The sequence below is a fragment of the Clinocottus analis genome, unplaced genomic scaffold (assembly GCF_023055335.1).
Source record: "Clinocottus analis isolate CAN_PGR_092001 unplaced genomic scaffold, fCliAna1.0.p SCAF_19, whole genome shotgun sequence".
Taxonomy (NCBI): Eukaryota; Metazoa; Chordata; class Actinopteri; order Perciformes; family Cottidae; genus Clinocottus; species Clinocottus analis.
The window spans coordinates 7,947,437-7,972,952 of record NW_027175920.1 but is presented as its reverse complement, the minus strand read 5'-3'; the positions used below and the strand labels follow the sequence as shown (position 1 = coordinate 7,972,952).

The following is a 25,516-nucleotide window of genomic DNA, read 5'->3' as shown; positions in this document are numbered from 1 at the left end:
TTATTATTATTTTATTGCTAACTGATACATTAACAACTTCATACCTTTCATTTCAACTAGCATTGCCGCGATACATCAAGACAGAATTTTTTTTTTTTTTGATAATTAAAGTTAACATAAAGTTAACATTAAACATTAACATGAAAGTAGCTAGAGGCTGCTATTACAAATGTTGTTACTAAAAGTTTCAGAATTGGAGTCAGAGGTCACTTCAAAGGTCAGTTACATGGTCATTTCAGGAGGTGAGAAGACCTTGTGTGTTCTTAATGCCAAAAATGTAAACATCCAGCTCTTCTATGTTTCTTCTGGAGGCTTTTCCACAATGAGTTTATAAGAAAAAACAATCACTCATTAAAAAGAATAAAGGGAGAGCTATAGTTAGGTTAGATTTTTTTTCTTTTTCTTAGCTAGCCTATATCATGTGAAAGTTAGCTTAGCTGCGAACATGAAATCCAGTTGGGATGCTCGTCACGTTCTGTTCGGGGTTGGTTGTCACACGTCATTCATATGATGTTCTTTGATGCTAAAATGCAATGATTTGTTTGGGCTTGTGTTCTCTTGATGCAGGATATGTGTTGGGTTGGTGCATTTTATATTGTTTTTTGTTTTCCAAGTCGATGCCACTCTCATGAATCTTTTAGCGTTTACTTATTTTCTTTTTATGTGCTTAAAACAAGCGGCTACAAAACATCTTCACTCCGACTGGTTCGTCTTAAAATGATTCATTGACGAATCAAGAAGTAAAGTACGACTTGTTGAAATAGTTTGGAAATGATAATGGGCTTGATAAAGAGAAGCTTAGCTCCCAGTGAAGAGAACTGCTCTGTTGTAATAACAAACATAAAAAATATAGATGACTATTCAGTATATATATATATATATATATATATATATATATATATATATATATATATATATATATATATATATGAATATATGAATATATATATGAATTCATGTCACATTTTTCATAAAGGAACATTTCCTTTTCTCACAGAGATTTAAAAAAAAATCAACGACCTTTGCAGAAATATGACAGCATTCACAAAGTCTGACAACAGCAAATTTCCCCACGCCAATGTTAACATTTTGACAGCCAAAGATATTTTTCTTTGTACTCAGCTAATTTACCAGTAGGTATACAGTGCTTTGTGGCTCGGCAGAGGATCAGCATACCAGACGGAGTCACATCCAGATGCTGTAAGTGGGTCAGGGATTATCCAGCTGGGTCACATAAACACTGAGGCTGTGAGTCAGCTTGGCAGCGTTTGGATGCATCATGATCATCCTGTCGGTCAAATAATGAGATATATTGACCTGTAGCAATACTGTTCTATTAATGCCTGTGTGATTTGCAAAACAAACTGGGGCCGAACAAAAATTATTCTGATTGTGAATTTATGGTTCAATGGATTGTTGTAAATTTTCTATTTGGAGAGAAGAAAGCGTTTAAAGGCTCCCGTTGGAAGGGATCCAGTGACAGCTGTCTGTTACAGTCAACACTGTGAATTATCAGCTCCAGTTTCTATTCATCTTTCAGTCATAATAGTGTGGCTCATGTTATTAATGAGCTGGCAGGGATTACTAATCCTCCTGGAATGAAATGAAGCCATAATCAATATTAGTTGTTACATCTGTGCCTATATTTGAAAGAAAAGTAAAAATGTCCTTAAAAAAAAGTCCACCGTGCTTTTTTGACTTGTCAAAGTGGGAGAATCCTGGTGGTACAAACATTAACATGGCTCAGCTCCATTCATCAAACATATCTTAAATGTTGTGTTTGAACACCTGGTATGAATGCAGTGTTTCCAAATGACGTTCATCTCCTAAGTTACAAAACAAAACCAGACAGAAATGCTGTTTTTACAATTTCAAAAGGAAGTAATTGTCCACTCTTGACAGATAATTGCAACAAAAATTCTACATTAATAAGCGTGTGAAGAAAGGAATGGGGGGCCGGATATCTGAGCAATTTACTATTAATCTACTCATGAACTGTGTTATAAGTGAGTATATATACACAAAGCTTAATTGAAATACAATGTGAGCTTCAGGCTCATATTTGGCCCATTTCTACTGTACATCTCTGCTGCCTGCACTTACTCATGCCAGCTTCAACTTGTCCTCCCATTCCTGGCTAGGTGGCAGTAATGTGCTCATTATCGGCTCTTTATGGTAATGCAACCACTAATCATCATGGATTTAAAGCTGTGTGGTGAAGTATCACTATAATATTCATATCAATGCCCATAGTCTGTTTCCATTCTGTGGTATCTTCATTCCTCTTTCATCATCAGCAGCAACCTTTTAGTACTGAATGGTTTGCTGTGCTGCCAGTGTTATTGTTATGAGATGAGCATCGCAAAGATGACTTCAGCTTGAGCAAATATTTGTAGTTTTAGTAGTTACTCAATTAGTAGTTACTCAATAATCATTGGCTGAAATAACTAATACATCTTGTATTCTCACAAAACAAAGAATAGTATCAGTGTTTATCAAAACCAAATCCATTTCAGAGCATCAGACAGATGTTTGGGGTTGAAGTCCATATTGTGTGACGTAGTGTGCTGCGAGGAGCTCTCGTTGTTGTCCATTATGTGTTTTCCCATTCAGCAGTAATGCCTGGTGCTCGTCCCTGCAGCAAGGACACCGCTTTGATTTAAATAAATATCTGTGGCTTCACATAAATCTGCTTAACCATCGAATTTTAGATTAAAAAATAAAGTGAAAATAATTACTAATATTTAACAGTTATTAGAGTCTGTCTGCATGATTAAAAAGTGAGTTTATTTTGTGTATTATTTTGTATGGGGAAGTCTTCTCTAATATGTTGCTGCTACTTCTGTTGATCTTTGAAATGTAAGTAATCATCTTTATGAGTGGGTGGCTATATCTTTTAATGTTTGAGATGAGCTTCAGGAAGGTTGAAAATGGATCATTTCTTAGTAATCTCAGTTAAGGTCATTGAGCAGCCCAGGCCGCCTCCCTGTCGCTTTTAAAATATATAAGATTAGATCCATTTCATGTAGTCTTGTTTTTATTCCAAATGGACCTGGGCTATTACAATGTCCTGTATCTGTGTTTACTCCCACTTCAACCTCCCACTCAGGATACACAAGAACATGGACAATCATCAGAAACTGTTTTCCTTCTTATGTTTAAAGTTGAGACTGTCCATGCGTTTGCTTCTGATTCAGACACTCACAGCACGGCGCTCTCTCAATATACTCTGGGCGTTTATCAAAAACATCTACATTTCCTGAATATAGTGTTTCATGTCTGTTTCCTCAAATTAGTAAATATAATAAAAGGATGGATAGATAGATGGATGGATAGCAACAGAGTTCCTTATTAATCCTTCATTAGTAAAATACTTGATGCTGTAAATTTGGAAGCATTTACATTTTTATCTATTTAAAAGGATCCTCATTACCTGATGCCGATGGCACCAGCTAATCCTCCTGAGGGTACTTCATATTCATTATCATCCTTCATACGACATTTGTGCCACGCTACGTTTCACCTCTAATTGTGTCATTGTTAAAAGGCAGTATTTAATATTTCCCAACATTCATTACTTGACCATTCACTTACGTCATCTGTAATTAATTAGTCTTTGAATTAGTCTATGAATGAGCCTCAAGGGCACCACCAGGGAATAGGAACAAAACATTATACATGTCAAACACTGAATTATTGATCAGCCTCTTAACTAATGCATTTTTAAATGCCATTCAAAACGATTCCAGTGATTTTTTTCTTCACTAGTAATCATGAGAGTTTATAATGGATGCTCTCTGTGTTTGTTCCTATGCAGCTCTGTACACTCCGTACACTTTTTCATGAAGGCCATGCAGGTGAGTAAAAGCCTAGGCGATGTAAACTGAAATATTCAACTACTCGCCTTAGAAATGTGTGCTGAAGCACAAGGAAGACATTTGGTTTCCATGGAGATGACACGGCCTATTTTAATAAGAATCCCGTCTATGTGCTTAACCCATGACGGTCAGCTATTTAGAAATAATCCCAGTAATTTAACCTAATCCCACTGGTGTATAGGTTAACCCTTGAATTGCAAACTCGGTGCATAGATGATCCGAATAATGGATTTGCATTTTGAGATGTTTAGGACCCATTTATCTATTTTCTCCCCATGAAAGGACAAGTTTAACTCTGAAGATACAACTTTGTCTAGTTCCTAAGTATTTTTTGCTGCACGTTACCGTCTAGAATCATTGGCATATATTTGTAAACTTCCTTCATGTAAAGCAGATGACAAGTTAGTTGTAAAGTTGGAATACAGAAGTGGTCCCAGACAGTTTCTCTGCGTTACGCCACAAGCAAGCCCTTTACTGTGCTGCTGCCACCGTGATACGCCCTTTCAGTTCTGCATGGAAGACAACGCTTCATGCGTGAGACGGCCCTTGATCTAAATCCACAGCGTTTTAGTTTACCAGCTAACAGATCATGATCTCTATCAACAAATCTAATAGCACTGTACCTGTCACCCGAGAGGTATCCATGTCCTTCATCCAGTAGTTTGTCATGCGTTGTGTCTTCAAGCATGTTGAGATCTCGTATGCAAACTATTACAGTCAGAGTAATCTTGTATTTGTGAATGGACTATTCTCTCCATTAGTTTTGTTGACTACTGGAAGAATATTGATGGGTTTGCTGTTCTGGCCAAATGTCAATCCACCATCTTTAGGGAAAGACAGAATTCTGCTTTCTAACCAAATATTATACAGTACACTTTCCATTAGGGATATATTTAATATATGACTAGAATTGTAGTCAGCTGGGAGAAAAAAGACCTTACTGTCCAGCAGTGTGTCAGTGCATACTGATCCATGTTCAGGAAGGTATTTAACAACACACAGTTAAATTGAAGTGTAAAACTATTACTGAGTGTTAAATGTTTCTAATAACTTTAAGATTGTTGGAATCAAAGCTGCCCCCATTCTGCCTTAGTGCATTGACCCTGTTTTTCAAAAAAATTGAAATAATTGACATTGGACAATTTATTTTAAAAATATGAAATATTCAGTAGAGATTCTAATGATCTTTTATTGGCTTTTATTGTCGTTCATATCAGAGTTTAAAGCCTTAACTGAGTTCATTTTAATCTAACCCTAACATAATCATAAACACAACAGAGTCATGAATTTGGTGTTTTTGAGTCTAAAGTGTGAAACCACCACGGATGGTTTTGTTGGTTTTATTTTTCTGTTGTGTGTCCGATCACTGATCACTTGTTACTGTCTGAGAAGAGGCTGCAGCTGCAGATCCTGAAGGCCAGGTGGCAGTATTGGCTAGTATTATTAGTATTATTTTATTGTCACTTAACTACACGTAAAACATTAGAGTTTGAACTTTGGAGCAAATATAATATAAATTCAAGGATGTACACAATAAAGCGATAAGAACATTTTATGAAAAAACAAAACAATCATGCACACTTTGAGTTCCAAAAGACAAACACCCAAAGCAAGTAAAACACAAGATACATTATTTACATATGAACACCACTGGTAATTTCCGCATGCCTCTTTAACCACATAAAAAACCTGCAGCTTAGTCGATGCGATCCACAGTACAGCAACAGCCATGGAGAGTTATCAGACAACACTGCTCTGTACACTATTCATATTTGTACTTTAGATATCAAACACAGGCTGATGATTTTTTTCACGGTGTGTCAGAGTATGACCATGCACAGCTCTCCATAAACCAATCTGCTCTGAAACCTTTCTGTTCTCTTCTCCTAATACATCCGAACAGAGATTGTGAAGCAAAATTAGGTCAACATCAGCGTGCCACCAACAAGAAACCGACACTGTGATATAAGAGCTGACACATTAACAACGGAACAACATAAAAAAAAAAAAGCTGTTACCCTTGAATTTAAAAAAAAAAAAACTTCTTCAGTTAATCAGAGCAATACACCGCAGGAGAATTGGGAACAACACAATGATGAACATCCTGCAGCAGAGCCTGGCACATATTTGCTCCATCAACACCGAACATGCAAATAACTGACACGAGCCATCAACACAGAAGAACCAATTGTCTCTATTGTTTTCTGCAGGCAGCCCCATGACAATCAGATCAATAGATACAAAATGCCCGACAGTATTAAGACCACTTGGAGGTCTTCGGAAGCATTAGGCAAAACATTATTGCAAGGGAGAGGTATGTGTGCTGTGAGATGGATGGTCATGGTGGAGTATTAATGTCAGCAGTTAATAACAATAAATAACCGGCTCGTAAAAACAGGAAATACACCTGACATGAGAGTTGAACTGCAGAATTCAGATTTCTCCCTCATTCAATTTTCTTGCACGATTTACATTTTTCTTGTCGATTGAGATCAGTTTGAAGCAGTGCAGAGCGGCGTTTAGACTGACATTGAATCCACATATGGGACATGGATCCCGATGAATATGAGAATGATCATGCTTTGCGGTGAGAACTGTGTCTTTAGATTTGCATCAGGTCCATTTAGACCCACGATTATAGTATTGATCTCTGATGTTGTTATGAATAATGATCTAATTTATGACACGGTAAGTAGGAGCTGAATCCTTCATAGTCATGCAGAAAATCCTCAGAGCATGCGATGAAACGTCTCTGGCCAGGCAGTCTCCCCAGTGTCAGTGGAGTGGAAGAGGATCAGTTCATTCCTGCAGTGTGGATCCGGGCAGCTCGTTAGTCAGCGTGTGCCAGCGCTCCACCTTCTTGCCCTTGTTTTTCAGACAGTCTATCCAGTGCTGCAGAGTTTCTCCTTGAGAGTGACACCCTAAGGACACACCGCCTAACCAGTGCAGAGACAGACAAGAAAGTCAATGCGACGTGAGAGGAAAGTGCATGTTTTATAAACAAACAGGGAGGATTTCATTCTGAGGGTTGGAATTATGTTGTAGTAACAGTTTTAGTGAGGAAGTGAAAATGTGTCAAACCGCCTGCAAGTTTCAAAACAAACAAATGTAGAAAAGTATTCAGAATGGCGTGTTAATACTTTTGATTGTAATGTATTGTATTATAGGGAGATAATAAGCTAGATCTATTGAAAAATCTTCTACTTTGTGTTGTTGGCTTCTGAAACATAAACTATTGAGGGATCGTCTTTTGATTAATAGGGTTTGTTACATTTTTTGGGGGGTTTGGGGGGAAATAATAGACTTTATTTTACCTATGGTAAGAAACTAAAATCTAGACATTAAAAGATCCCAGAAAGAATTTTGAGGTGGAAAAGTTATTATATAATACAAATCATACATGTATAATTAAGATAGAAATAACGGTGTGAATTGAATCACTTATTCCCACGTGTATAGAGCAAGTGTAATATAGAGCTATTATAATTTTCAGTCTAAATGTCCCTGACAGCTGTGTGAAAACTAAACCCTGCGGTGTTGCACTCAGTTGAAGAAAACAGACAACAGCTTAAAAATATATTTGGTAACATCTGCCAGGGGTTCATTATTAGACTGCGAATGGAGTAGCAAATCCATAATCCAAATATACGACAGCAGGAAATGATTAGTTGCTTATGACGTCACCTATGAAGTCATTGGACTTTCCCAGATCGTAGTCCCACACTGTGACCTCCAGCGTCTTGGTGGCTAACTCTGAGAACGTGATTTCATAGAAGAACTCCTGGGAGAAAAAAGAGGGTTGAGAGGTGATAGCAAAGGTCAGAAGATTCCACCTGACACACATGTTTCTCTCCCTCTATAAACTCTAAAATACTTACTAATAAGGTAACAGCAAAGCACGTGCAAGCCATAATTGGCTGTCTTACAAAAAGGTGGTGAAGACTATGCATGCAATATCTCTGAGGACTGTAAAAATATAAATTAGCTGTCTCTTTACATTCAAGCAAATGTGCCCCTCCACCCACAGTTATGCACATACACAAACATGCATCGAATCTACCTCATTAAACTCCGGGTTGAGAGTCTTTTTTATCACTGCTGTTTTGTGTTTAGATTTCTTATGGACATCTGGCTTGAGGTACCTGAGACAGAGGAATGTGATAGCATCATATATGAGTTTGGTCATTACCTCTCACAGGTCAAAGTACTGCTGAAAGGAAGAGTAATAGTGGTGACTGCAACAGGGATGACTGTGTAAGAGTAACACAACAATGTGGGGAAATAAGAAGGTTGTTTTTGCCTTAATTAATCACTGGTTATGCACCAGTAGACAGGCACACTAAGTGCAACAAATCAAACACACCTCAACAGGTAGATGTTCAGTCGGCTAAATGCTAACAAACTCATGTTGGACTCGGAGGCTGTGATTACTTTGCTTGATGTCAGACAGAATTGTCTGATATATTAAGCTTTGAAAATGAAAGCGCAAATAAGTTTGACCTGAATGAGATTTAGGAAAAAAATCAAGAATGCCATTCAGACTCGCGAGTACAACAACACACTTATACAGATCACAACATCAGCTTTTCAGCATGTTGTGTGTGTGCACTGCGGCACCTTCGCAGCTCCCATTTTCCTTTGACATGTGTGATTGTGGTTGTCGCTGTGGTGGAGTTTCTACCGTTTACATCTTGATGTTGTCTGCTTGGTGATTAATCGGTTGAGTCTAAGAGGTGTAGGCTTTTTTATTTGTGCGAGCAATAATGATGAATAATGATTCATTAGGATATTTTGCTCCTGCTGTGGTTTCTATGGCTCCTTTTATTCATATGCTGTTATTTAATTGCTTTGTCTGAATGTTTTTCTGGTTAATTTTACTATGGTTACACAGTGGACGACCGTTATGAAGACATTTTATTATCTGTTGTATCAACAAGCTGCAAAATACAACTTGCTGAGAGACATGTCTGAATGGTAAATATGAAGCTTCAGCCAGCCGTGTGTTAGCTTAGCTTAGCACAAAGACTGGAGACAACTAGACTCTTTAGAAATGTGTTAAATAACAGCTTAATTAAAAATAATATATACATTATGATATTTAGTGTTGGAAGATGGATTTTGTTACCTTCGTACAGAGACCTGCGAGCTGTTACCCTCTGAATCCAGTTTTTGTGCCAAGCTAAGCTAACCAGCTGTAGCTTCATATTTACAGTATAGACACGACAATCAATTGTCTCATCTAACGCTCAGCTGGAAAGTGCCTACCAGTTAGCATATTTGAAATGTCGACCTCTTTAATATATTATTTGTGAAACTAACCATATGTGAGTGTGAGGACTGATCACCAACACAGCACAGATTGAAAAAACTCAGCATCCCTTAGCGAGGTGTCATTAAATTCTCAAGATATTTTTAAGCCAGCTGGAAGGAGTGTGGTGAAATCTCTATTCACATTTGCTTTCCACCCACCACCCACAGCTCGGAGAGCATATGTTCCCACACGCTCTCAGACACAACAAAGCATCTGGGAGAAAAGCTCCCGCCAAAGGGCAAAGATGCGAACACGTATCCAAAAATGAAACAAGGTGCATGATGTACTAATGTGGATGTGTGAGGGATGTATGCGTAGGTTTGGAGGATGTGAAATCATACTGAGAGTTTGATGCATGATGGGAAAGGAGAAGGGGATTGGTGTGTATACTAATGTAAGGCAAGCGTGCCTAGCATTATATGTGTGTGTGTGTGTGTGTGTGTGTGTGTGTGTGTGTGTGTGTGTGTGTGTGTTTGTGTGTACGTGTGAGTGACGGGAGGTTGTTTAGTGTTTTACTCATTCCACACACAAGCTCAAAGTCAGAACCAACACTCAGGAGAACAACCAGTTAAGAAGGACGAGGATTTTAAAGCTCATTTGTTCAACTTCTGTCAGCGTGCATCATTCAACCCAGAGGACCTTCCTACCCTCACACACACACACACACACACACACACACACACACACACACACACACACATACACACACACACACACACACACACACACACACACACACACACAGACACAATATTGCCTTTCTTTCAGCAATGACTAATGCAACTCCAAAGAACCTCTATAACACCAACAATAACACTCTCCTCCATGATGCGGTACGCCATAACTCTAGAGATCATGCTGCTGCCTTTCAATCCATTTTGAAGGCTGTCAATACACACACACACACACACACACACACACACACACACACACACACGCATGTGTGGATTGACAGCTCAACTGTGCGCACACACACAGTTACCATTATCTTGGTGAGTGATATATTTCACAATGGCTTCCACTTGTGTGAAAGCTACTCTCATTTGTCACTATTACCCTGTGCAGGGTTAACTCGAGCCATCTATCACTCATGAGTGGTGACAAAAGGTGATTCATGGGGTCAATGTGAGTCAACGGCCAGTTAAGACCCAACACCGGTAATAAGGTGGAGAGGGAGATTGCCGCTAAATATAGGTCATGTGGAAATTGTTCTGAAATGAGATTTGTGAAATGTCAATCCATCAGTATAAGTTGTGTATTCCTTATTTAATCACTCATCAGCAACATTACTCCATTGTATGTAATGGAATTCACCATGGCGCTCAGTTAGTGGTTTGATGTCATCCTTACGTTTTAACATAGGGGTCTGAGTAGCCGTTGACGTCCATAGCTGCCAGGTGGGCGCAGCGTTTGACACCCACACACAGCCCGCCTCGCTCCCTCTCTTTGGCCTCGCCCTTGACGTCGCCATCACTGGCCGGGGGGAAGTACTGCAGGCAGAGCAGCAAACGGCCTCTCTCCTCAAGACTTCTCTGCTGCTCAGTCTCCCACTGAGGAGAGAAAGAGGGAATACAAGAGATAGGAATTGAAAAACACATATTAAAGACATGTGCTGCAGTTGTAGCTGCTACATTAGTGACCTAAGGTTCAGGGCTCACACGCTACCTGCTCAGTAAGCAGACGGATAAAGCAGCGCCTGGTGAACATAGTGTAGTGTTCAACACTTAAAGAGTCAGATGTTCCCCCCCAGGAGTTGGTCAAAAGCAAAACATTGCTAAAAGGACTAATAGTAGAGTGAATATTAGTATTGTTGACTCGAAATAATGCTGGTGTTGCTTTGTGTCTGTTTGATGTGTTTAAATGAACCACAGCTGTTTGCAATTGTGCTTAAAATATCATCTTGATGAGGACATCAAGATGATATGCCCTCATCATCTTTACCTAATACTGACTAAATCCATCAGTCAATCTTGTGTAAACTGAGGCCAAAAAACATCAATTAATGTCGTTTTAAAGCTGCAGTGAAAAGATACCGCGGCAGTACAGTGCAGATCTTCCTGCATCAGCACAGCGGACATCAAAGTAAGCTTATGTAACTTTTCCTGAACAGCGGCTACTATTGCTACTGGTGACAGGATAAATGCTAAAACAGCAGTAGAGTTCAGTGCGGGTCTAAAACATGACTCCTACTCAACTGTTACTGCCAAATTTGGGACGGACAACAAATAGACTCCAATGTCATGGTTTGGTTCATCGTTCTTCTTTCTCATAAACACACCTGAAGAGCTCAGTGACATTTCACTTCATCTCTCGCAGCTCCGAGACAAACATCAAGTACTAAACAGCAATCTCCGACAAACTGAAGCCTCAGCCTTAGAGACATATTAATGCACTTTGTCGCCCTTGGCTCGAGTATTTGCCACGGACAACATCAAACGGTTTGCAAAGCATTTCACAACACGCGGAGTAGATTCAGAGTGACAGATGAAAGGAAGCGAGGAAGCAGCAACAGCGTGTGGACGAAGTGGAAGACGATGTTCTCACAGTGACTGTGACTCACCCTCATGGCCAACAGCGCCAATACATGCATGTTATTTATAGGAAAGACGTGCAGTTTTTCATCACTGCAGGTGCATCTGTTTCAAGTTATCTTCTCTTTTTTTTTTAACGCAAAAATGCTTTGTTTTATTGCCTTTAATGCGATTTTAAAGTAATATCGGTTCCATCACTAAATACCTGTCCTCTCCTTTATCTCCCTCCATCTCTCATTAAGTCTTATCTTCAAGCGATGGATGGACCCAGCCCGGACGATCAATATGCGCCACGCCTTACACTCCTCCATGCTCCTCTGTCCCTGTCTCCAATTGCCTCAACAGCTTGCACCACTTCTTGTTTCCCCTACATCTCTCTTTCCGATTTTTCATTCACCTCTCCCTATCTGGGATTTTCTGAGGGAGTCATCCTTCCTGCCAACAGCCAGTCAGCCATCTGCCGAGACTGAATAGGAGACTTTAAAACTTGCAATTAGTGAGGGTAATTTGCAGCAGGTATCTGGTGAAAGAACAGCTCAGACCTTCACAGATCGATAGAGAGCAACTCATTAGGGAGGTGAAAATAAACAGGAGCCAGCCGCACACTGTGGCAGACGGATGGGAAAGAGATAAACTTGTGGGTGGGTGAGAGAACTGGAAACACGATCGCATTTAACAACCTTGAATGTGGAGAGAAACACAGAAGCAGCAGTTTTACTCCAGTTATCTTAAGAATACACCCGTCCTCTAGTTTGGTCCCTTTGTTCATTACCCAATATGTGATGAGAGGCCCTAAAACAATCTGTCCAAAAAACAAAGACACTAAGAACTGATTAGGGTTAGGTAATTACCTCACAACAACACATTATTGCTGGCTTAATAAATTGCATGATCATGTCTCAGGGCAGAAAATCTCACGGTAGAGAATTAAATGACTGTGGTTTTAGAATAGTTAGTTGTGCTCTTAAGGATACAAAGTGCTCTAATTTGAATGGCACTGATATTAACCCACAGATATTGGGAAAATAAACCAAACTCCATTGATTGTTTAGTTTAAAAAATGTTGGAAAATAGTAAAACATCATCAACGAAAGCAACAACCTCGAGCTAGAATCCATTAGCTAATTAACTGATTAATTAGTTATTTGTTTCAGCACTTTCAAAATATAAACAGTTAAACTGTTCAGTCTAAAATGAAAACTGATCTTTTGTTTCCAGACGAATATCAACATTTATAGACTGAAAACTGATTGCCACCGTGAAATATTAAGAGGTTTATTCGGAGGACAGACAGACAGACAGACAGACAGACAGACAGACAGACAGACAGACAGACAGACAGACAGACAGACAGACTGACAGACAGACTGACAGACAGAAGGAGGGTCCTGTTGAGTAAAATAATAGGAGTCATGTGATCACCTCTCTCAGGTAGCAGGAGATTCCTCTCAAAGCTGTGCTCATCGCAGTCGGTGAAGGCAGCTAGAGGCAAAAAAAGGAGAGAAAGAGATCGATGATAAGGGAATATAATATGACTGACAGAAAAGCTGTACAAGCAGGCTAAAGGGGCGTCGGATGAATAGAAAGGGATAGACATATTGAGTTGAGGGTGATGCCACTTTGAAAATGACAGGCCTGACACAGCGCCTGGTTCGGAGGATGACAGAGGGGCTTTAACGTTTGATCGCCGAGTGGCCACCGGCCTCAGAGGGACAATCTAATACCAGCAGCCCTTTGCAACTCATCGAGAACAAAAAGCCAGCCTTTTCACACACGAGCCCCCCTGCTCTCCACCGCTTTCATTTTTTAAATCCATTTGTTTATCATCTCTCTCACTTGCGCTCTATGTCCATTTACGCTCCGCTGTTCCTCCTCTCCCCTTCTCCCCTTCTCCACCTCTTTCTACTCTCCCTTTATTCTCCCAATCTCTGTGTACCCTTTTCCCACGCGTGACCCAGCTGACATTTAGACTGCACAAAAAGCTGTTTGTGAGTTATAAGAATAGATATGATACTCTGTCATCTGTTTACCCAATATTTGTTATTCTCAGTAGGCCAGTTAGCAGCTGGTATTGGCTTAATGCTAAATATACTATATTTAAACGTATAGGGCAGTGTCTTGTGGGTAGAGTTAGACTGTTTGTCTTGCGTATTGTCCTTTTACTTCTAATGAAGACAAATCTCTACGCTTCACATTATTCAATGATATTTTAGTCACCCGTTTGTGCACAACGCCAGATGCATATTGTTTTCCCAGTTTGGTGTGAAGATCTCGACTGACAGAGCCCTGTCCTCGACATCATCCAACACCTTTTGGATGTTCTGCATGACCTTATCGCTCAACGTGAGAGGCCAACCTCGCTATTGCTCCAGTGGCTGAATGTGAACAAATCCCTGCAGCCAGGTTTTGAAATAACATGACCCTCTTCCGACAAAAGTTATGCTGTTATGTTATGGCAGCAGATTAATGCCCATGGTCTTAAGGTTGTGGAATGGCATGTTCAAAAATCACATGTGGATATTATGCTGGCGTGTTCGTGTCCACATATCTTTGGCCATGTAACATAACGGCATGAACTGTTGAATTATTCATTTTTGCTGTTTTATTTGTATAAATTTAACTTTGAGATGCATCAATATATTCATTTCTTACAACACTAATAAACACACAAGTGATTTTTGCTTTGTATATTTAAGATATTTTAGATTTATGTGGTAGAATAAACTATCTACTTATGTGCTGTTTACTGTCAAATAGCGATACAGCATTTGGGAAGCATTTGTTTGAGTCTTTTGCTAAAGATGCTACAGAGATTTAATAAATAAAATGTCAAGTGTGTCTGTACAAAGACCCTGAGTGTGTGCACCTCACCAGTCAACCAGATATTGACATTCTCACGGCTCCCTGTTGGCACGTAAACAATTTCTTGCCTTCCTTCTTCACCAAATTTCCATCCGTGTTTTTCTTTTTTATAATTTAAAATGTGAGGTTATGAGTCAGACAGGAAGCCTTAATATATTGAATATTACAGTACCCCCAAGTCATTCATTTCCCTCATACACTCTCATTTCTCTCTTTCCGTCCTTTAAGCCTTTCTTTCCCATCACCCCCTTTATTCTGTCTGCCCTCCCTCTTCTCCTCACAGGGGGTGGATGCTCCAGACAGATGTTAAAGTGTTTGGTCTGGTCAAGCTTCACGCGACGCAGGGCCACCCGCGACTCCCCGATGAACTCATTATGTGTCAGCTTGTCTTCGTCGCACACGGACACCCTGGGAATGAAAGACAGAGGGAGGAGGGGGAGGCAAAGAAGAGAAATAGTGAGAGACAAAGAGAGGGAGAGGAGGAAAGATGAATAAGAATAAGAGACACTGATTACTTAGACAGGGAGTAAGACAGATGTGTGTGTGTGGTAGAGTTAGTTCTTCCAAAAGCTGTGGCATCAACTTCAGAAAAGGTAATTGTTGACATGAATCTGATCTGAATTAAAGAAAGCTATGTACACATCCATAATCTGTATAAGTATATTCTACAACACAAGTAATTATCCTTTTCCCCCCTGTGTGAAATTAGATAGTGTAAAAGTGCAATCCGTATTCATGAGGCTGGCAAACATTTACACCTTCCGTATTGTCACCTGAAATGTATAATTGGGTGGAAGCAGCAAAGAGAGTGAAGGAGATGGAGGGAGGTGTGTGTGTGTGTGTGTGTGTGTGTGTGTGTGTGTGTGTGTGTGTGTGTGTGTGTGTGTGTGTGTGTGTGTGTGTGTGTGAAATCAAAAGCAGAGCCAGGGGTGGAGTGATGTGATGTGGGTGAGAGGAAGAGATACAAATTGAAGAATGTATTTCAATTGTTTGTGTGTGTGTGTGTGTGTGTGTGTGTGTGTGTGTGTGTGTGTGTGTGTGTGTGTGTGTGTGTGTGTGTGTGTGTGTGTGTGAGGACTCATGTATGCCTGCAAATGTGCATGTCTATTCTGTCGGCAGAAGTAAAATCAGTATGCTAGGCTAACTGTCATCCTGAGTGATTGCGTGTTTCTGTGCGTTATGTAAATGTGAATGAAAGACATGCAATATTAAGAATACAGCTAATATGCAATCTTTCAGAGATTGAAGCGTCTTCACTCCTGGTTTTATTCAAATTCTAACTAAATTCGTGACCAGGGGCCTTGAGGTAATAAAAAAAAGGTAATGCATAAATGAAGAAGGTTCAAAGAGGCCAGTTGCCTTGGGACACCAGCTATTTTTTGACATCCAGAGACTAGTAGTATATGAGCCCTTCACAATGACATAGCAGCAAAATAGGGAAGAATGGAAATGGAGGAAAGATAAAGTGAATCCTTTCTAGTTCCTCTCACCATGAGACAGTGTACTACACAATTGCAACTATTTTAAAATGGTACTTTCTGAAACTACTGTTCTTCTGATCTGTCTGCAGTTTGTTGTAGCTGCTGGTTCAAAGTTGGATGCAGAAACAATAATAGAGCTCCAGTATAGAAAAAGTAGTGGAGACGAGTTCTGCTCTTTTTAAACGGTGGCATATCTTGTCTTGTTACATTGATTTCTGGATGAATGAAGGGGTTGGATTAACCCTTTAAAATTAGCCCTAACAGCAGTGACATTTGTATATATTACATCATCCATATGTATGAGGATGTAGCTGTGATGAGACTGACACTTTATTGACGTTAATGTCAAACATCAGTCCATTGCAGACGTTAACATGTTTGTATGTTTCGATTGGTTAAACTTCCTGTCTGCTAATTTTTGAACGCCTCTGCTGTATTAGCACAGTGTCACGGGCTTGTTGTGGGGACAGTTTCTCTAATTTCCCTCGAGAGATCAACCGTCAATCCTATTTAAATCCCACTTCCACATGTGCAATGGCAAAGTTTTAGTCACAGACAGAGCAAATTCGCAGCTTTCATCACCTCTGGAGGGGGTCAATGAAATTAAAACACCCCGTGGTGCTTAGTCTGACCTCAATCTGTCACTACAACTTGGAAAGAGAGAAAGGCAGGGAGACAGACGGAAAGAAAGACAAAGAGGGAGGGATGGTTTGTAAGGAGTGAGGGGAGATCTTTCCTGATCTGAGTGGACAGGAGAGATCTGTGGATGGAGAAGGTGATGTCACAGAGGGGGATGAAAGGATCAGTGGAAATAGAAGGGGAGGTAGGATAAAGGCCTAAAAACAGAGAGTAAAAGACTGTGATTGAGATGGATGATAAGACTTCCTTTGTAAGCAACAGTCAGTTCTCTGATGGGCAAGACAGAGCAGAGAGGCAGGAAGTGAAGGAGACAGAAATAGCCAGACATAAAGCAAACATTTACCGGAGTGTTTTGCGGTACATGTCTTCCTCTGTAATTCCACAGTAGGTGAGCGTCTCGTTCCACACGGGGTGCAGCGTGTTGCGAACGGTCTTGGTTTTCAGTTTATTAGCCTGTGCATCACGGCAGAGAGGAGAAGAAAGCAATCATCTCACAACTGCAAACAATCTGCAACAGGAAGGTCATTTTGTTTTAGAGCAAATGTACTGGCACTTTCACAATACTGTAGCTCAAAATTACAGCTAGACAAAGTGGGCACTCAAACAGGTTACTGAGAGTCTTTTTCAGTTATATATATATATATATATATATATATATATATATATATATATATATATGTATATATATATATGTATATATATATATATATATATATATATATATATATATATATATATATATATATATATATATATATATATATATATATAAGCAGACCTTGCAGGCTCCCGGCAGCAAGTGCAGCTTGACATAAGGATCAGCCAGACCGTTAAAATCCATCGGTTTCAGACCCTAAAAGAGTGAGAAAGGATATACAACATTAAGTAGAGAACATTGTGCAAACCAGTAATTCATTGTTAATCATTTACCAGACCGAGAGGTGAGGAGTTCATTTAAAAACTGAATCTAAAGCACGAGGGTAGCGAGGAGGGACGAGAGTTTTAATTTGACGGATAGTTTCAGTTGACCAGAGAAGGACATGGAGTAGAGGCTATAGCCCACTGCCCATTTTGAAAACCGTCAAAACATGAAGGATGATACAACTGAATCTTCTGCTTCACACTAATGAGAAAAGATGGGCTGTTACAGACGTCCGCTACACAATCTTCATGGCAGAAGAAATGCACAATAACGATTCCATTGTGATTTTGCTATCAGTTAAATGTTTTTTTTTTATTTGGCAAATTAATTTAACTCACAATTGTAGGAAGGTGTAGAGAGAGAGAGAGAGTCTGAGAGCATTTAAAAGGATTGAAGAGGTGCAGGAATATTTACACGATATCATCATATGTGTATTATCAATGTTATATTTCATTTTAAAGGAGATGTAATACATTGACCTGCAGTCTGTTTGACTTTAGATCTTTAATTTATCAGTTGCATACTGTCGGCTTTGAGTCTTTATCATTTAAGTAGAAAATTGTTAAATTGTTAAAATTGATTTTATATTTTAAATTTAACAACAAATTTCAGTCAACCGTGATTTGATTTTGAAAGAAAAAGAACTGAACAGCTTTTTTTTGTCACTGGTGGAAAACATGAATATGTTAATACAAAGGTGAATTGAATATGTATTTTCTATCAAGATGAACTACATGTTGTTTACCTTTGCCTTCAGGACTGTGCAGTGTAAGGAGCTGGTGGCTCTGTCGTACAGCAGGTCAAACTCTAACGTCCCCAAGGAGGCTGGAAGACAGGTGATCAACATGTTTCAGTTACTTTGGTAATTGCTTTTAAGCTGATGACTTTAATACCTTGAATAGAAACTGATGGCAGAAAGAAATGTAGACACTCAGAAAGAAATCACAGTAAAACATTCTGTAAAATAAGTTTAGGTCCTGATTATACTCTTTTTGTAATAGTTTTCAATAAGAGTGAAGTGTTTTTACGTTGCTGAGCACCTCACGCTTATCTCTGTCTCAGAAGTGTTTATCTCACTCTTGCTGAGTGTAAGATGAGAAGATCAACTTAATCTCGAAGAAAACTAATGATTTTAATTTGCAAGTCTGCGAGCTGCAGTTTACAAAGTTAACTGTTGTCTCTGCTTTTGTTGTCTTTTACGAAATCAAAGACCCGTTGTTTAAAAAAACTAAGAACCTTAAGGTCCATTTCTTTGTAATTACTCTGGGGCTTTTGTTCCAATCCTCTGTGTGGAGTTAATTTCTATTCTCGGGCACAAGCAGCTCTAGTGAATCCAGGTTGTGAATGGCAGGTGACTCACTGTTATCATCGCTGTCACAGCTGTCGATCTCGATGGAGGTGTCCATGCTGCTCATGGCTGACAGAGAGCCCCCTCCGCCCGCCGCCCCTGGTAACAGTGGTGACAAAAGGCTGTTGCTTCCTCCACCTCCGGCGACGGCAGGGCAGAGTGAGGTGGGAGCTGCCAACTGATTGGGCGAAAGTGGCTCGGAGAAGGAGGAAGTGGGCGACAGGCGAGGGAAGTAGGCAGAGATTTGGCGGATGGGGCGGATTGGGCCCGGGCATACATCGATGGCCATGTGCTCCTGGATGGAGATGCCTGAACGTTTTCCTTTTCGTACAGTCATAGCGCTTCAGGGAAAGAGACAGATAGATTGAGAAAGAGTTGAATCACACTTATCGGTAATACAGTAAGTGTCGTTTACAAATGCCATTTGCCGATGCAAGAGCCAAGACATTTATGAGCTATTCCAAGCCAAAGGTGAGCTGGGTGAGATGGTTGGTGATATATAACATCCTGTGTCTGGCCTTCACCGAGATATCATCCACTCTAATAGGAGTTTTTCATTTGTCAAAAAGAAGTTCTTGTTAAGTGTTTTTCGCAAACAGCTCTTTTACTGAAACCTCCTCCAACATAATTAGAACTCTTAAAAAGAAAAACATTGCTCATAAACTGACAACATACTGCAGATGATGTGCCCCAAATTTGCATTTCAATTGAATACATCTGAATAATCTCAAGCCTATCAGGAAGGATAATGCATAACGGACAATAAGGGTCTCCCTGAATTCTAATCATCCTCAATGAAATGACTGTGTGCGTGTGTGTGCGTGTGTGCGTGTGTGTGTGTGTGTGTGTGTGTGTGTGTGTGTGTGTGTGTGTGTGTGCGTGCATTTGTGTGTGTCTGCTAGACTGCTGCAGACGACTGATGACGGAGCAATGACGTCTCTGCGAGATGACTCACACGCCACGTCCCCAGTGACGGTACCTCTTCATCAGCCTAACAAAAACACAAACATATGCGCACACATGTGTGCTCACACACACACACACACACACACACACACACACACACACACACACAGCCACTTGCTACAGATCTCCTTCCTCTGGCTCGCAGGCAGCATCCGGCGCCTCACATCCTTCCACAGCTCCCTGTATTAATCGATCTAAACTGGGAAGTGAGTATTTGCACTGTATGTATTTGCACTTCCTCTGAGTTGTCTGTAACGTCACCTACACACTACATAACTTTCAAAGTCCTCACTTTGTTGTACTGATCACATTACACTAACAGGGTATCTTGACTTGTTGTGGTTTGCACATTACACAAGTGAGCAATGACAGCTGGGGTCCCACGTTACAGGACGTTTCATGAGGAGGAATCCCAGACAAGTCTGTCTGGTCTCCAAACTAGTCAACGAAAACATAAGGAGTGAGAACATGCACGAGAGAGACCTTTTATTATCCTTCAAAAATGTAAGTCATCATGAAGCGAGCCATCAAATTAGTTTGCCCGCTGATTGAAAGCGGGAAAAAAATGAGAAAGGAAGAGCGTAAAATGGTCTGTTCTGCAAGGAGAGCAATTTAGGCAATCATTTTGCAATGTACGCAGTTAGCTGCCTGACACGGACACGTTTGTGCGCATGTTCTCATAGCCATGCTTGCTGATGTTCTGTTGCAGGCGTTACGACTCCTCCCTGTGATAATTCCTCGGCCCGTATGTTACGCTCTCGTTGGCTTTAGGTCAGTGCTGCTTTCATTGCCGGTCAAAACGACCAGATTTTTTACGAGCTAGGTATCGCTCGATGGTCTGCGTTGTGACAAAGCTCACAAGAGCAATCGTCGATTTGCCTCTGATCCGGAGCATTTGTTCTTCAAAATCACTTTGAGAGCGGAAAATTAGGGTGCGAATCGGGTTGTGTAACTTGCTATGAGTAGATTGTCTGTGAAGTTTAGAAACATAGAAATTAGCAGATAAAACAGGAAAAGGGAATTTAAAAAAAAGGGACATTCATGCATATTGACTTAATTCTATTGACTGAAATGAATCCCACAAACATAACTAAGTTGATAAACAGGAATGACTCATTCTTGACTCATGCAGTGATTAGACCAGTTTGTCAAACCTGCATCTATATTAATAGTTCAACATACACTTATTCGATTGATTGATTGTCTCAAGTCTGTACAGAGAGACATGTAATTAACCCCCATTTTTAATTAGTGCGAGTTACAAATGTCGGTATGTGGACGTTATTACCTTTGGACAGACCCAAGTAGCTGTTTCCCTGTGTGCACAGTCCTCGTGCTAAACTATGATCACCGGCCGGCTGAAGCTTCATATTTATCGTACAGACATGAGAGTGGTATTAAACTTCTCAATATGTCGAACTCCCTTATTATTAACGCAGATTTCACTTAATCTGCTCCTCATTTGCATCAAGGTTGTCAAAACTTTAAATATTTCTTATTGTTCCATTATCACTGTTTGTAAGGTCAAAACCAGTAAACAGATTAAGACCCCTCAGTAATGAAGATAAAGTCAATATGACCAATGGTGCCCTGGCGGAAAGTGGCTCTGATGTTGTTGCCTCTGACTGTTGACCTTCAGCATAATTACGGGCAGCGAGGGTCATTTGTCATGTTTGGTCCAGTCTCTCTGGCGTGAGCACAACAGTGGGTAATAAACATCGCAGCGCATCCAGATTTTTCTTGGCTGGAGATGAAAGAAACTTCTGAATTATGCTGCAGTGTGCCAGCATGCAAACTTCCAACTTTGACCGACCACTGTCTCTGGAGTGCAACATGATGGACATCTGTCCTTTTGAAAAAAACAGCCGCAGCAATTTCGGTGGCACGGAGGACCACAATAGGAAAATTGATGACTTCTTAAGTGCTGAACTAGTGGTCAGAGTTCATCCTGCTCAATTAAGCAGCGCAGAGATAACGTCAAACTCCTGTACTTCAGGACAAAACGATGTAGATCTCGTTATGACCAGCAACAGTGAACCATTTCAGTCTGGCACAACAATCAAACAACGGTGAAAAAATCCTTAAAAGAAGATTGCCCAGCATTAAGAGTAGGGAGACGGTAAACACAAGTTAATGAAACTTCCTGTGGTAATCATGATTCTGTACAGAATTGATTGAAATATAAATTAATGTGGATCAGTAGCTAATAATTATTGTTCTTATGAATAATATACTCTATAATCCCCCCCGACCCATACACACACATACATTCACAAAGGCATACAATCAAACACTTCTGTCAGATCATTAATTAATCTCTCTGCACACACACACACACACACACACACACACACACACACACACAAACACACGCACTCTCTATCTCCATCTATGCAGATGTTTTGCAGGCTTGTGAGCGAGTGGCTGCTGATATAATGTGCGCAGTGAGTCGCCTTCCAGTCTTGGCAGATGTGGCCATAAACTGTAGCTGCCTGAGCTCCACCAGCTCCACCAGCTCCACCTGCAGCACCAGCAGCACCCGCACAGCCGGGAGGCCTGGTGGCTTGCAGCTCGCGGGGAAGCAGGAGCTTACGGGGAGTTCATGATTGATCGCTCTCATGCTGCCAGCTGGAAATTCTCTCTCATCTTCTCCTTTCATCATCCTCTTGTTGCTGAGAAACTCTCACATTCACGATAATAAGGTACAGATTTAACCTCACACTTCACAGGCTTTCATGTGCGAAAGCTCGTTTACATACGCGACTCTTAGCCTCCGAGTACTACTTTACATAATTCCTATAAACTACGATATAATAATGGCTCAACTTGTCCGCTAGATACAGTCACTCAGTGGCTGCGAGTTACGCAACCATAAACAGTACAGTATCTCATGCATGGCTCTCTCCTACATATATTATAATGATGTTACAAAGGTTTCCAGCTTCGAGAGGGAGGAGTGAAGCTGGAAGCCGGCAGTCAGGAATATCTTTGTGCAACATGCGACCTCCCCCCCCCTCCTCTTTTAGCTCCTTCACTTTAAATTAGAGTCATAACACAGGCATGGACGCTCCCTTCCCTCAACCCCCATCCTCTACTGTCTCATCTCCACCTTTTTTAATCCACCTTCTCTCTTCTTCTCACTTCTTCATCTCGGTCATTATGTCACCGTCAGACTATCAGAGACACCATTACTCCACCTGTTAGGATCTATCTCTCCCTCTCTCTTGGCAGATTTTTCTTCTCCATCTTCTTCTCTTGTGTCCTACATACAATGGGCCCCTGCAGCGGGCAGCGTTCACCTTTAAATAACAAGCTGCTGGCTGAAAGGCAGATGGGATGGTACAGTGTCGCACACTGTGGCTACTCATTAGAGCTTGACAGTGCGCACATCATGGTGACAGTGAGCACTTGTCAATTAGAGCCAAGTTATTTTCAGGCAGTCAGGAATGAGTAAACTTCAATGTGTGTGAGTGACAGTGTGTGTTGAAAGGTGTGAAAGAAAAGTGAGGGAGCAGGTAGAAACACAAAAACAGACGGCCACATGTTGCACCTATCTGCTGTGAAAGAACAATAAATAAATGTGCCCATCTGATCCTCACAGCATTTTTTTTAAAATTCCCTCATACAGAGTCAACAAGAGAAAAATGAAATGAACCAAACAGGAATTTAAAGCAAAGATATAATGATAGCGATAGTCTGTGAGGGAGAAGGCAATGTTTTTTTTTTCTTTTAAAGACGCGCAACATAAAACAAAATCAACCAGTCTGTATTTCAGAATAAAATATATACCAACGCTGACTTACCTCACTGATAGCGCAAGTGTGAAACTCCTCATAAAAAAAAAGGGGATTCCAGTGCGCAGCGGAGAGGGAGACTAACTAACAGGTGGTGAAGAGAGAAGCAGAAACTAGAGAGGGAAAGAGGAGGGGGGAGACAAAGAGAGAAAGGGAGAGAGTGAGCTCTACGTGTATCATTAGAAATTAAATGCCTGAATAGTTCAAGTTGATATAAAATGTAGAGAAGAGGGGGAGAGGACAGCGGCATGCTGGAAGAGGAAGAGGAGGAGGAGGATGGAGGGAGGGAGTGAAGAGGAAAAGACAGAGGAAAGAGAGAGAGAGAGAGAGAGAGAGAGGGAGAGAGAGAGAGAGAGAGAGAGAGAGAGAGAGAGAGAGAGAGAGGCAGTGGGGAGCTATTACTTGACATTCTGTTGTGCATGTGACTGTTTCGCCTTCCTACTGCATCCCCCCGCAATCACACACACACACACACACACACACACACACACACACACACACACACACACACACACACACACACACACACACAGACACACACACACACACACACACACACACACATAGACACAAGTAGAGACACATACACACAATAGACAAACACAGACGTACGCACACACACACACACACACACACACACACACACACACACACACACACACACACACACACACACACACACCTAGACAGACTTGTTTTTCCCACTAAGGAGCGCATCACATCGACTTGCATTCATTCCTTGAAGACTTGAACTAACCCTGAAGGATAAAGCGGATTATGTTTCATCTTTATTAATTTTTCCAAAAGAAAACCTCTAAAAACATATAAACCACAGCAGTACCTAGTTCAGTTATTTAAATGTGGTAACTTGGAATAATGCGTGAACACTCTTAAGTCAGGAAGGTTTGCGTGAATGAAGAAGAGAACATCAGAAAGATAAATGTATTTATTGGTAAATAGAGGCATCTTGTCACAACAGAGCTGCCAGTTTTAGTGCCATTCTGTTTTGAGACCTGAGCCTGCGCGCGCTCACTGGCTGAGTGGAGTAAAAACATCAAGAAATAGCTCATCCCAGTTCAGTCAAGTAGTCTTAGGAATTACGTCCATAATGGACCAACCTGCATGCACCGCACATTTACGTCCCAAGACAACGTCCAGGAAGTGTGTCCCCTGTAGGCAGCGATGCAGAGAGTACAGCAAGGGGAGGTGGTCGTAGCATGTCAGATTTCATTAGCGTTCCCTCCTGCAGTTAATGTTGATCTTTTTTTATCCCTTTTAACCATAATCTTCCTCCACCAATAGAAGTGATTGAGTTGTCAACTGTTAACATATGTAAACCATAGCTTGTTTGCCAGAACGGTGCTCTTTTCTGAACCTCATCCACACAGCAGTTGCCATGCAAAGATTTTCTAGAAAGCAAGAATGTTAAAACCTTGACATTGAATAACATCCAGCATCTATTCAATAGTGACGTTCTTGTCTCTCAGTTGGGAAGTCAACAGCCGTTCAGACGTTTTTTACATTCGTGTAACACGGATTTAGAAAACATCGGGACAAAGCCAGACTATCTGTCTCCCCCAGCTTCAGTCTTTATGCTAAGCAAAGCTAATCACCTCCTGAGTCCAGGCTTTTTCTCATTTTTATGGGGGGAAAAGACATCTAATTCAATCTCTCCATCTCTCTGTCCAGGTTAATTCTAGACTAATACACTGTGTCTAAATCTCTCTGGCTTTCTCTCTCGAACTTACAAAGACTCTTCCGTCTCAGTTCCTCCATATAATTAA

The 25,516-nt window shown here is 40.7% G+C and overlaps 1 protein-coding gene across 1 annotated transcript; it reads right to left on the bottom strand.

Moving 5' to 3' along the window:
• Positions 1-5,414: 5,414 nt before the first annotated feature.
• On the bottom strand, positions 5,415-24,000 carry doc2a (double C2-like domains, alpha). The gene is made up of 11 exons (XM_068582739.1): positions 23,742-24,000; positions 18,985-19,313; positions 18,370-18,449; positions 17,481-17,555; positions 17,046-17,155; positions 14,864-14,990; positions 13,143-13,202; positions 10,540-10,739; positions 7,939-8,020; positions 7,563-7,659; positions 5,415-6,814 (listed from the first exon to the last, which is right to left on the bottom strand). Exons 1-11 carry the CDS (start codon positions 23,771-23,773, stop codon positions 6,678-6,680), a joined length of 1,329 nt encoding a protein of 442 aa, XP_068438840.1. The 5' UTR covers positions 23,774-24,000; the 3' UTR covers positions 5,415-6,677.
• Positions 24,001-25,516: the final 1,516 nt, after the last annotated feature.

Excerpts from the sequence above, each read along its gene's own strand:
- doc2a (XM_068582739.1), bottom strand. The coding sequence starts at position 23,773 with ATGAGGAGTTTCACACTTGCGCTATCAGTGAG. Across the intron at positions 10,740-13,142 it reads TCTCCTGCTACCTGAGAGAG|TGGGAGACTGAGCAGCAGAG; the intron begins GTGATCACATGA and ends TTCTCTCCTCAG. Across the intron at positions 8,021-10,539 it reads TCAGACCCCTATGTTAAAAC|GTACCTCAAGCCAGATGTCC; the intron begins GTAAGGATGACA and ends CCTCTGTCTCAG.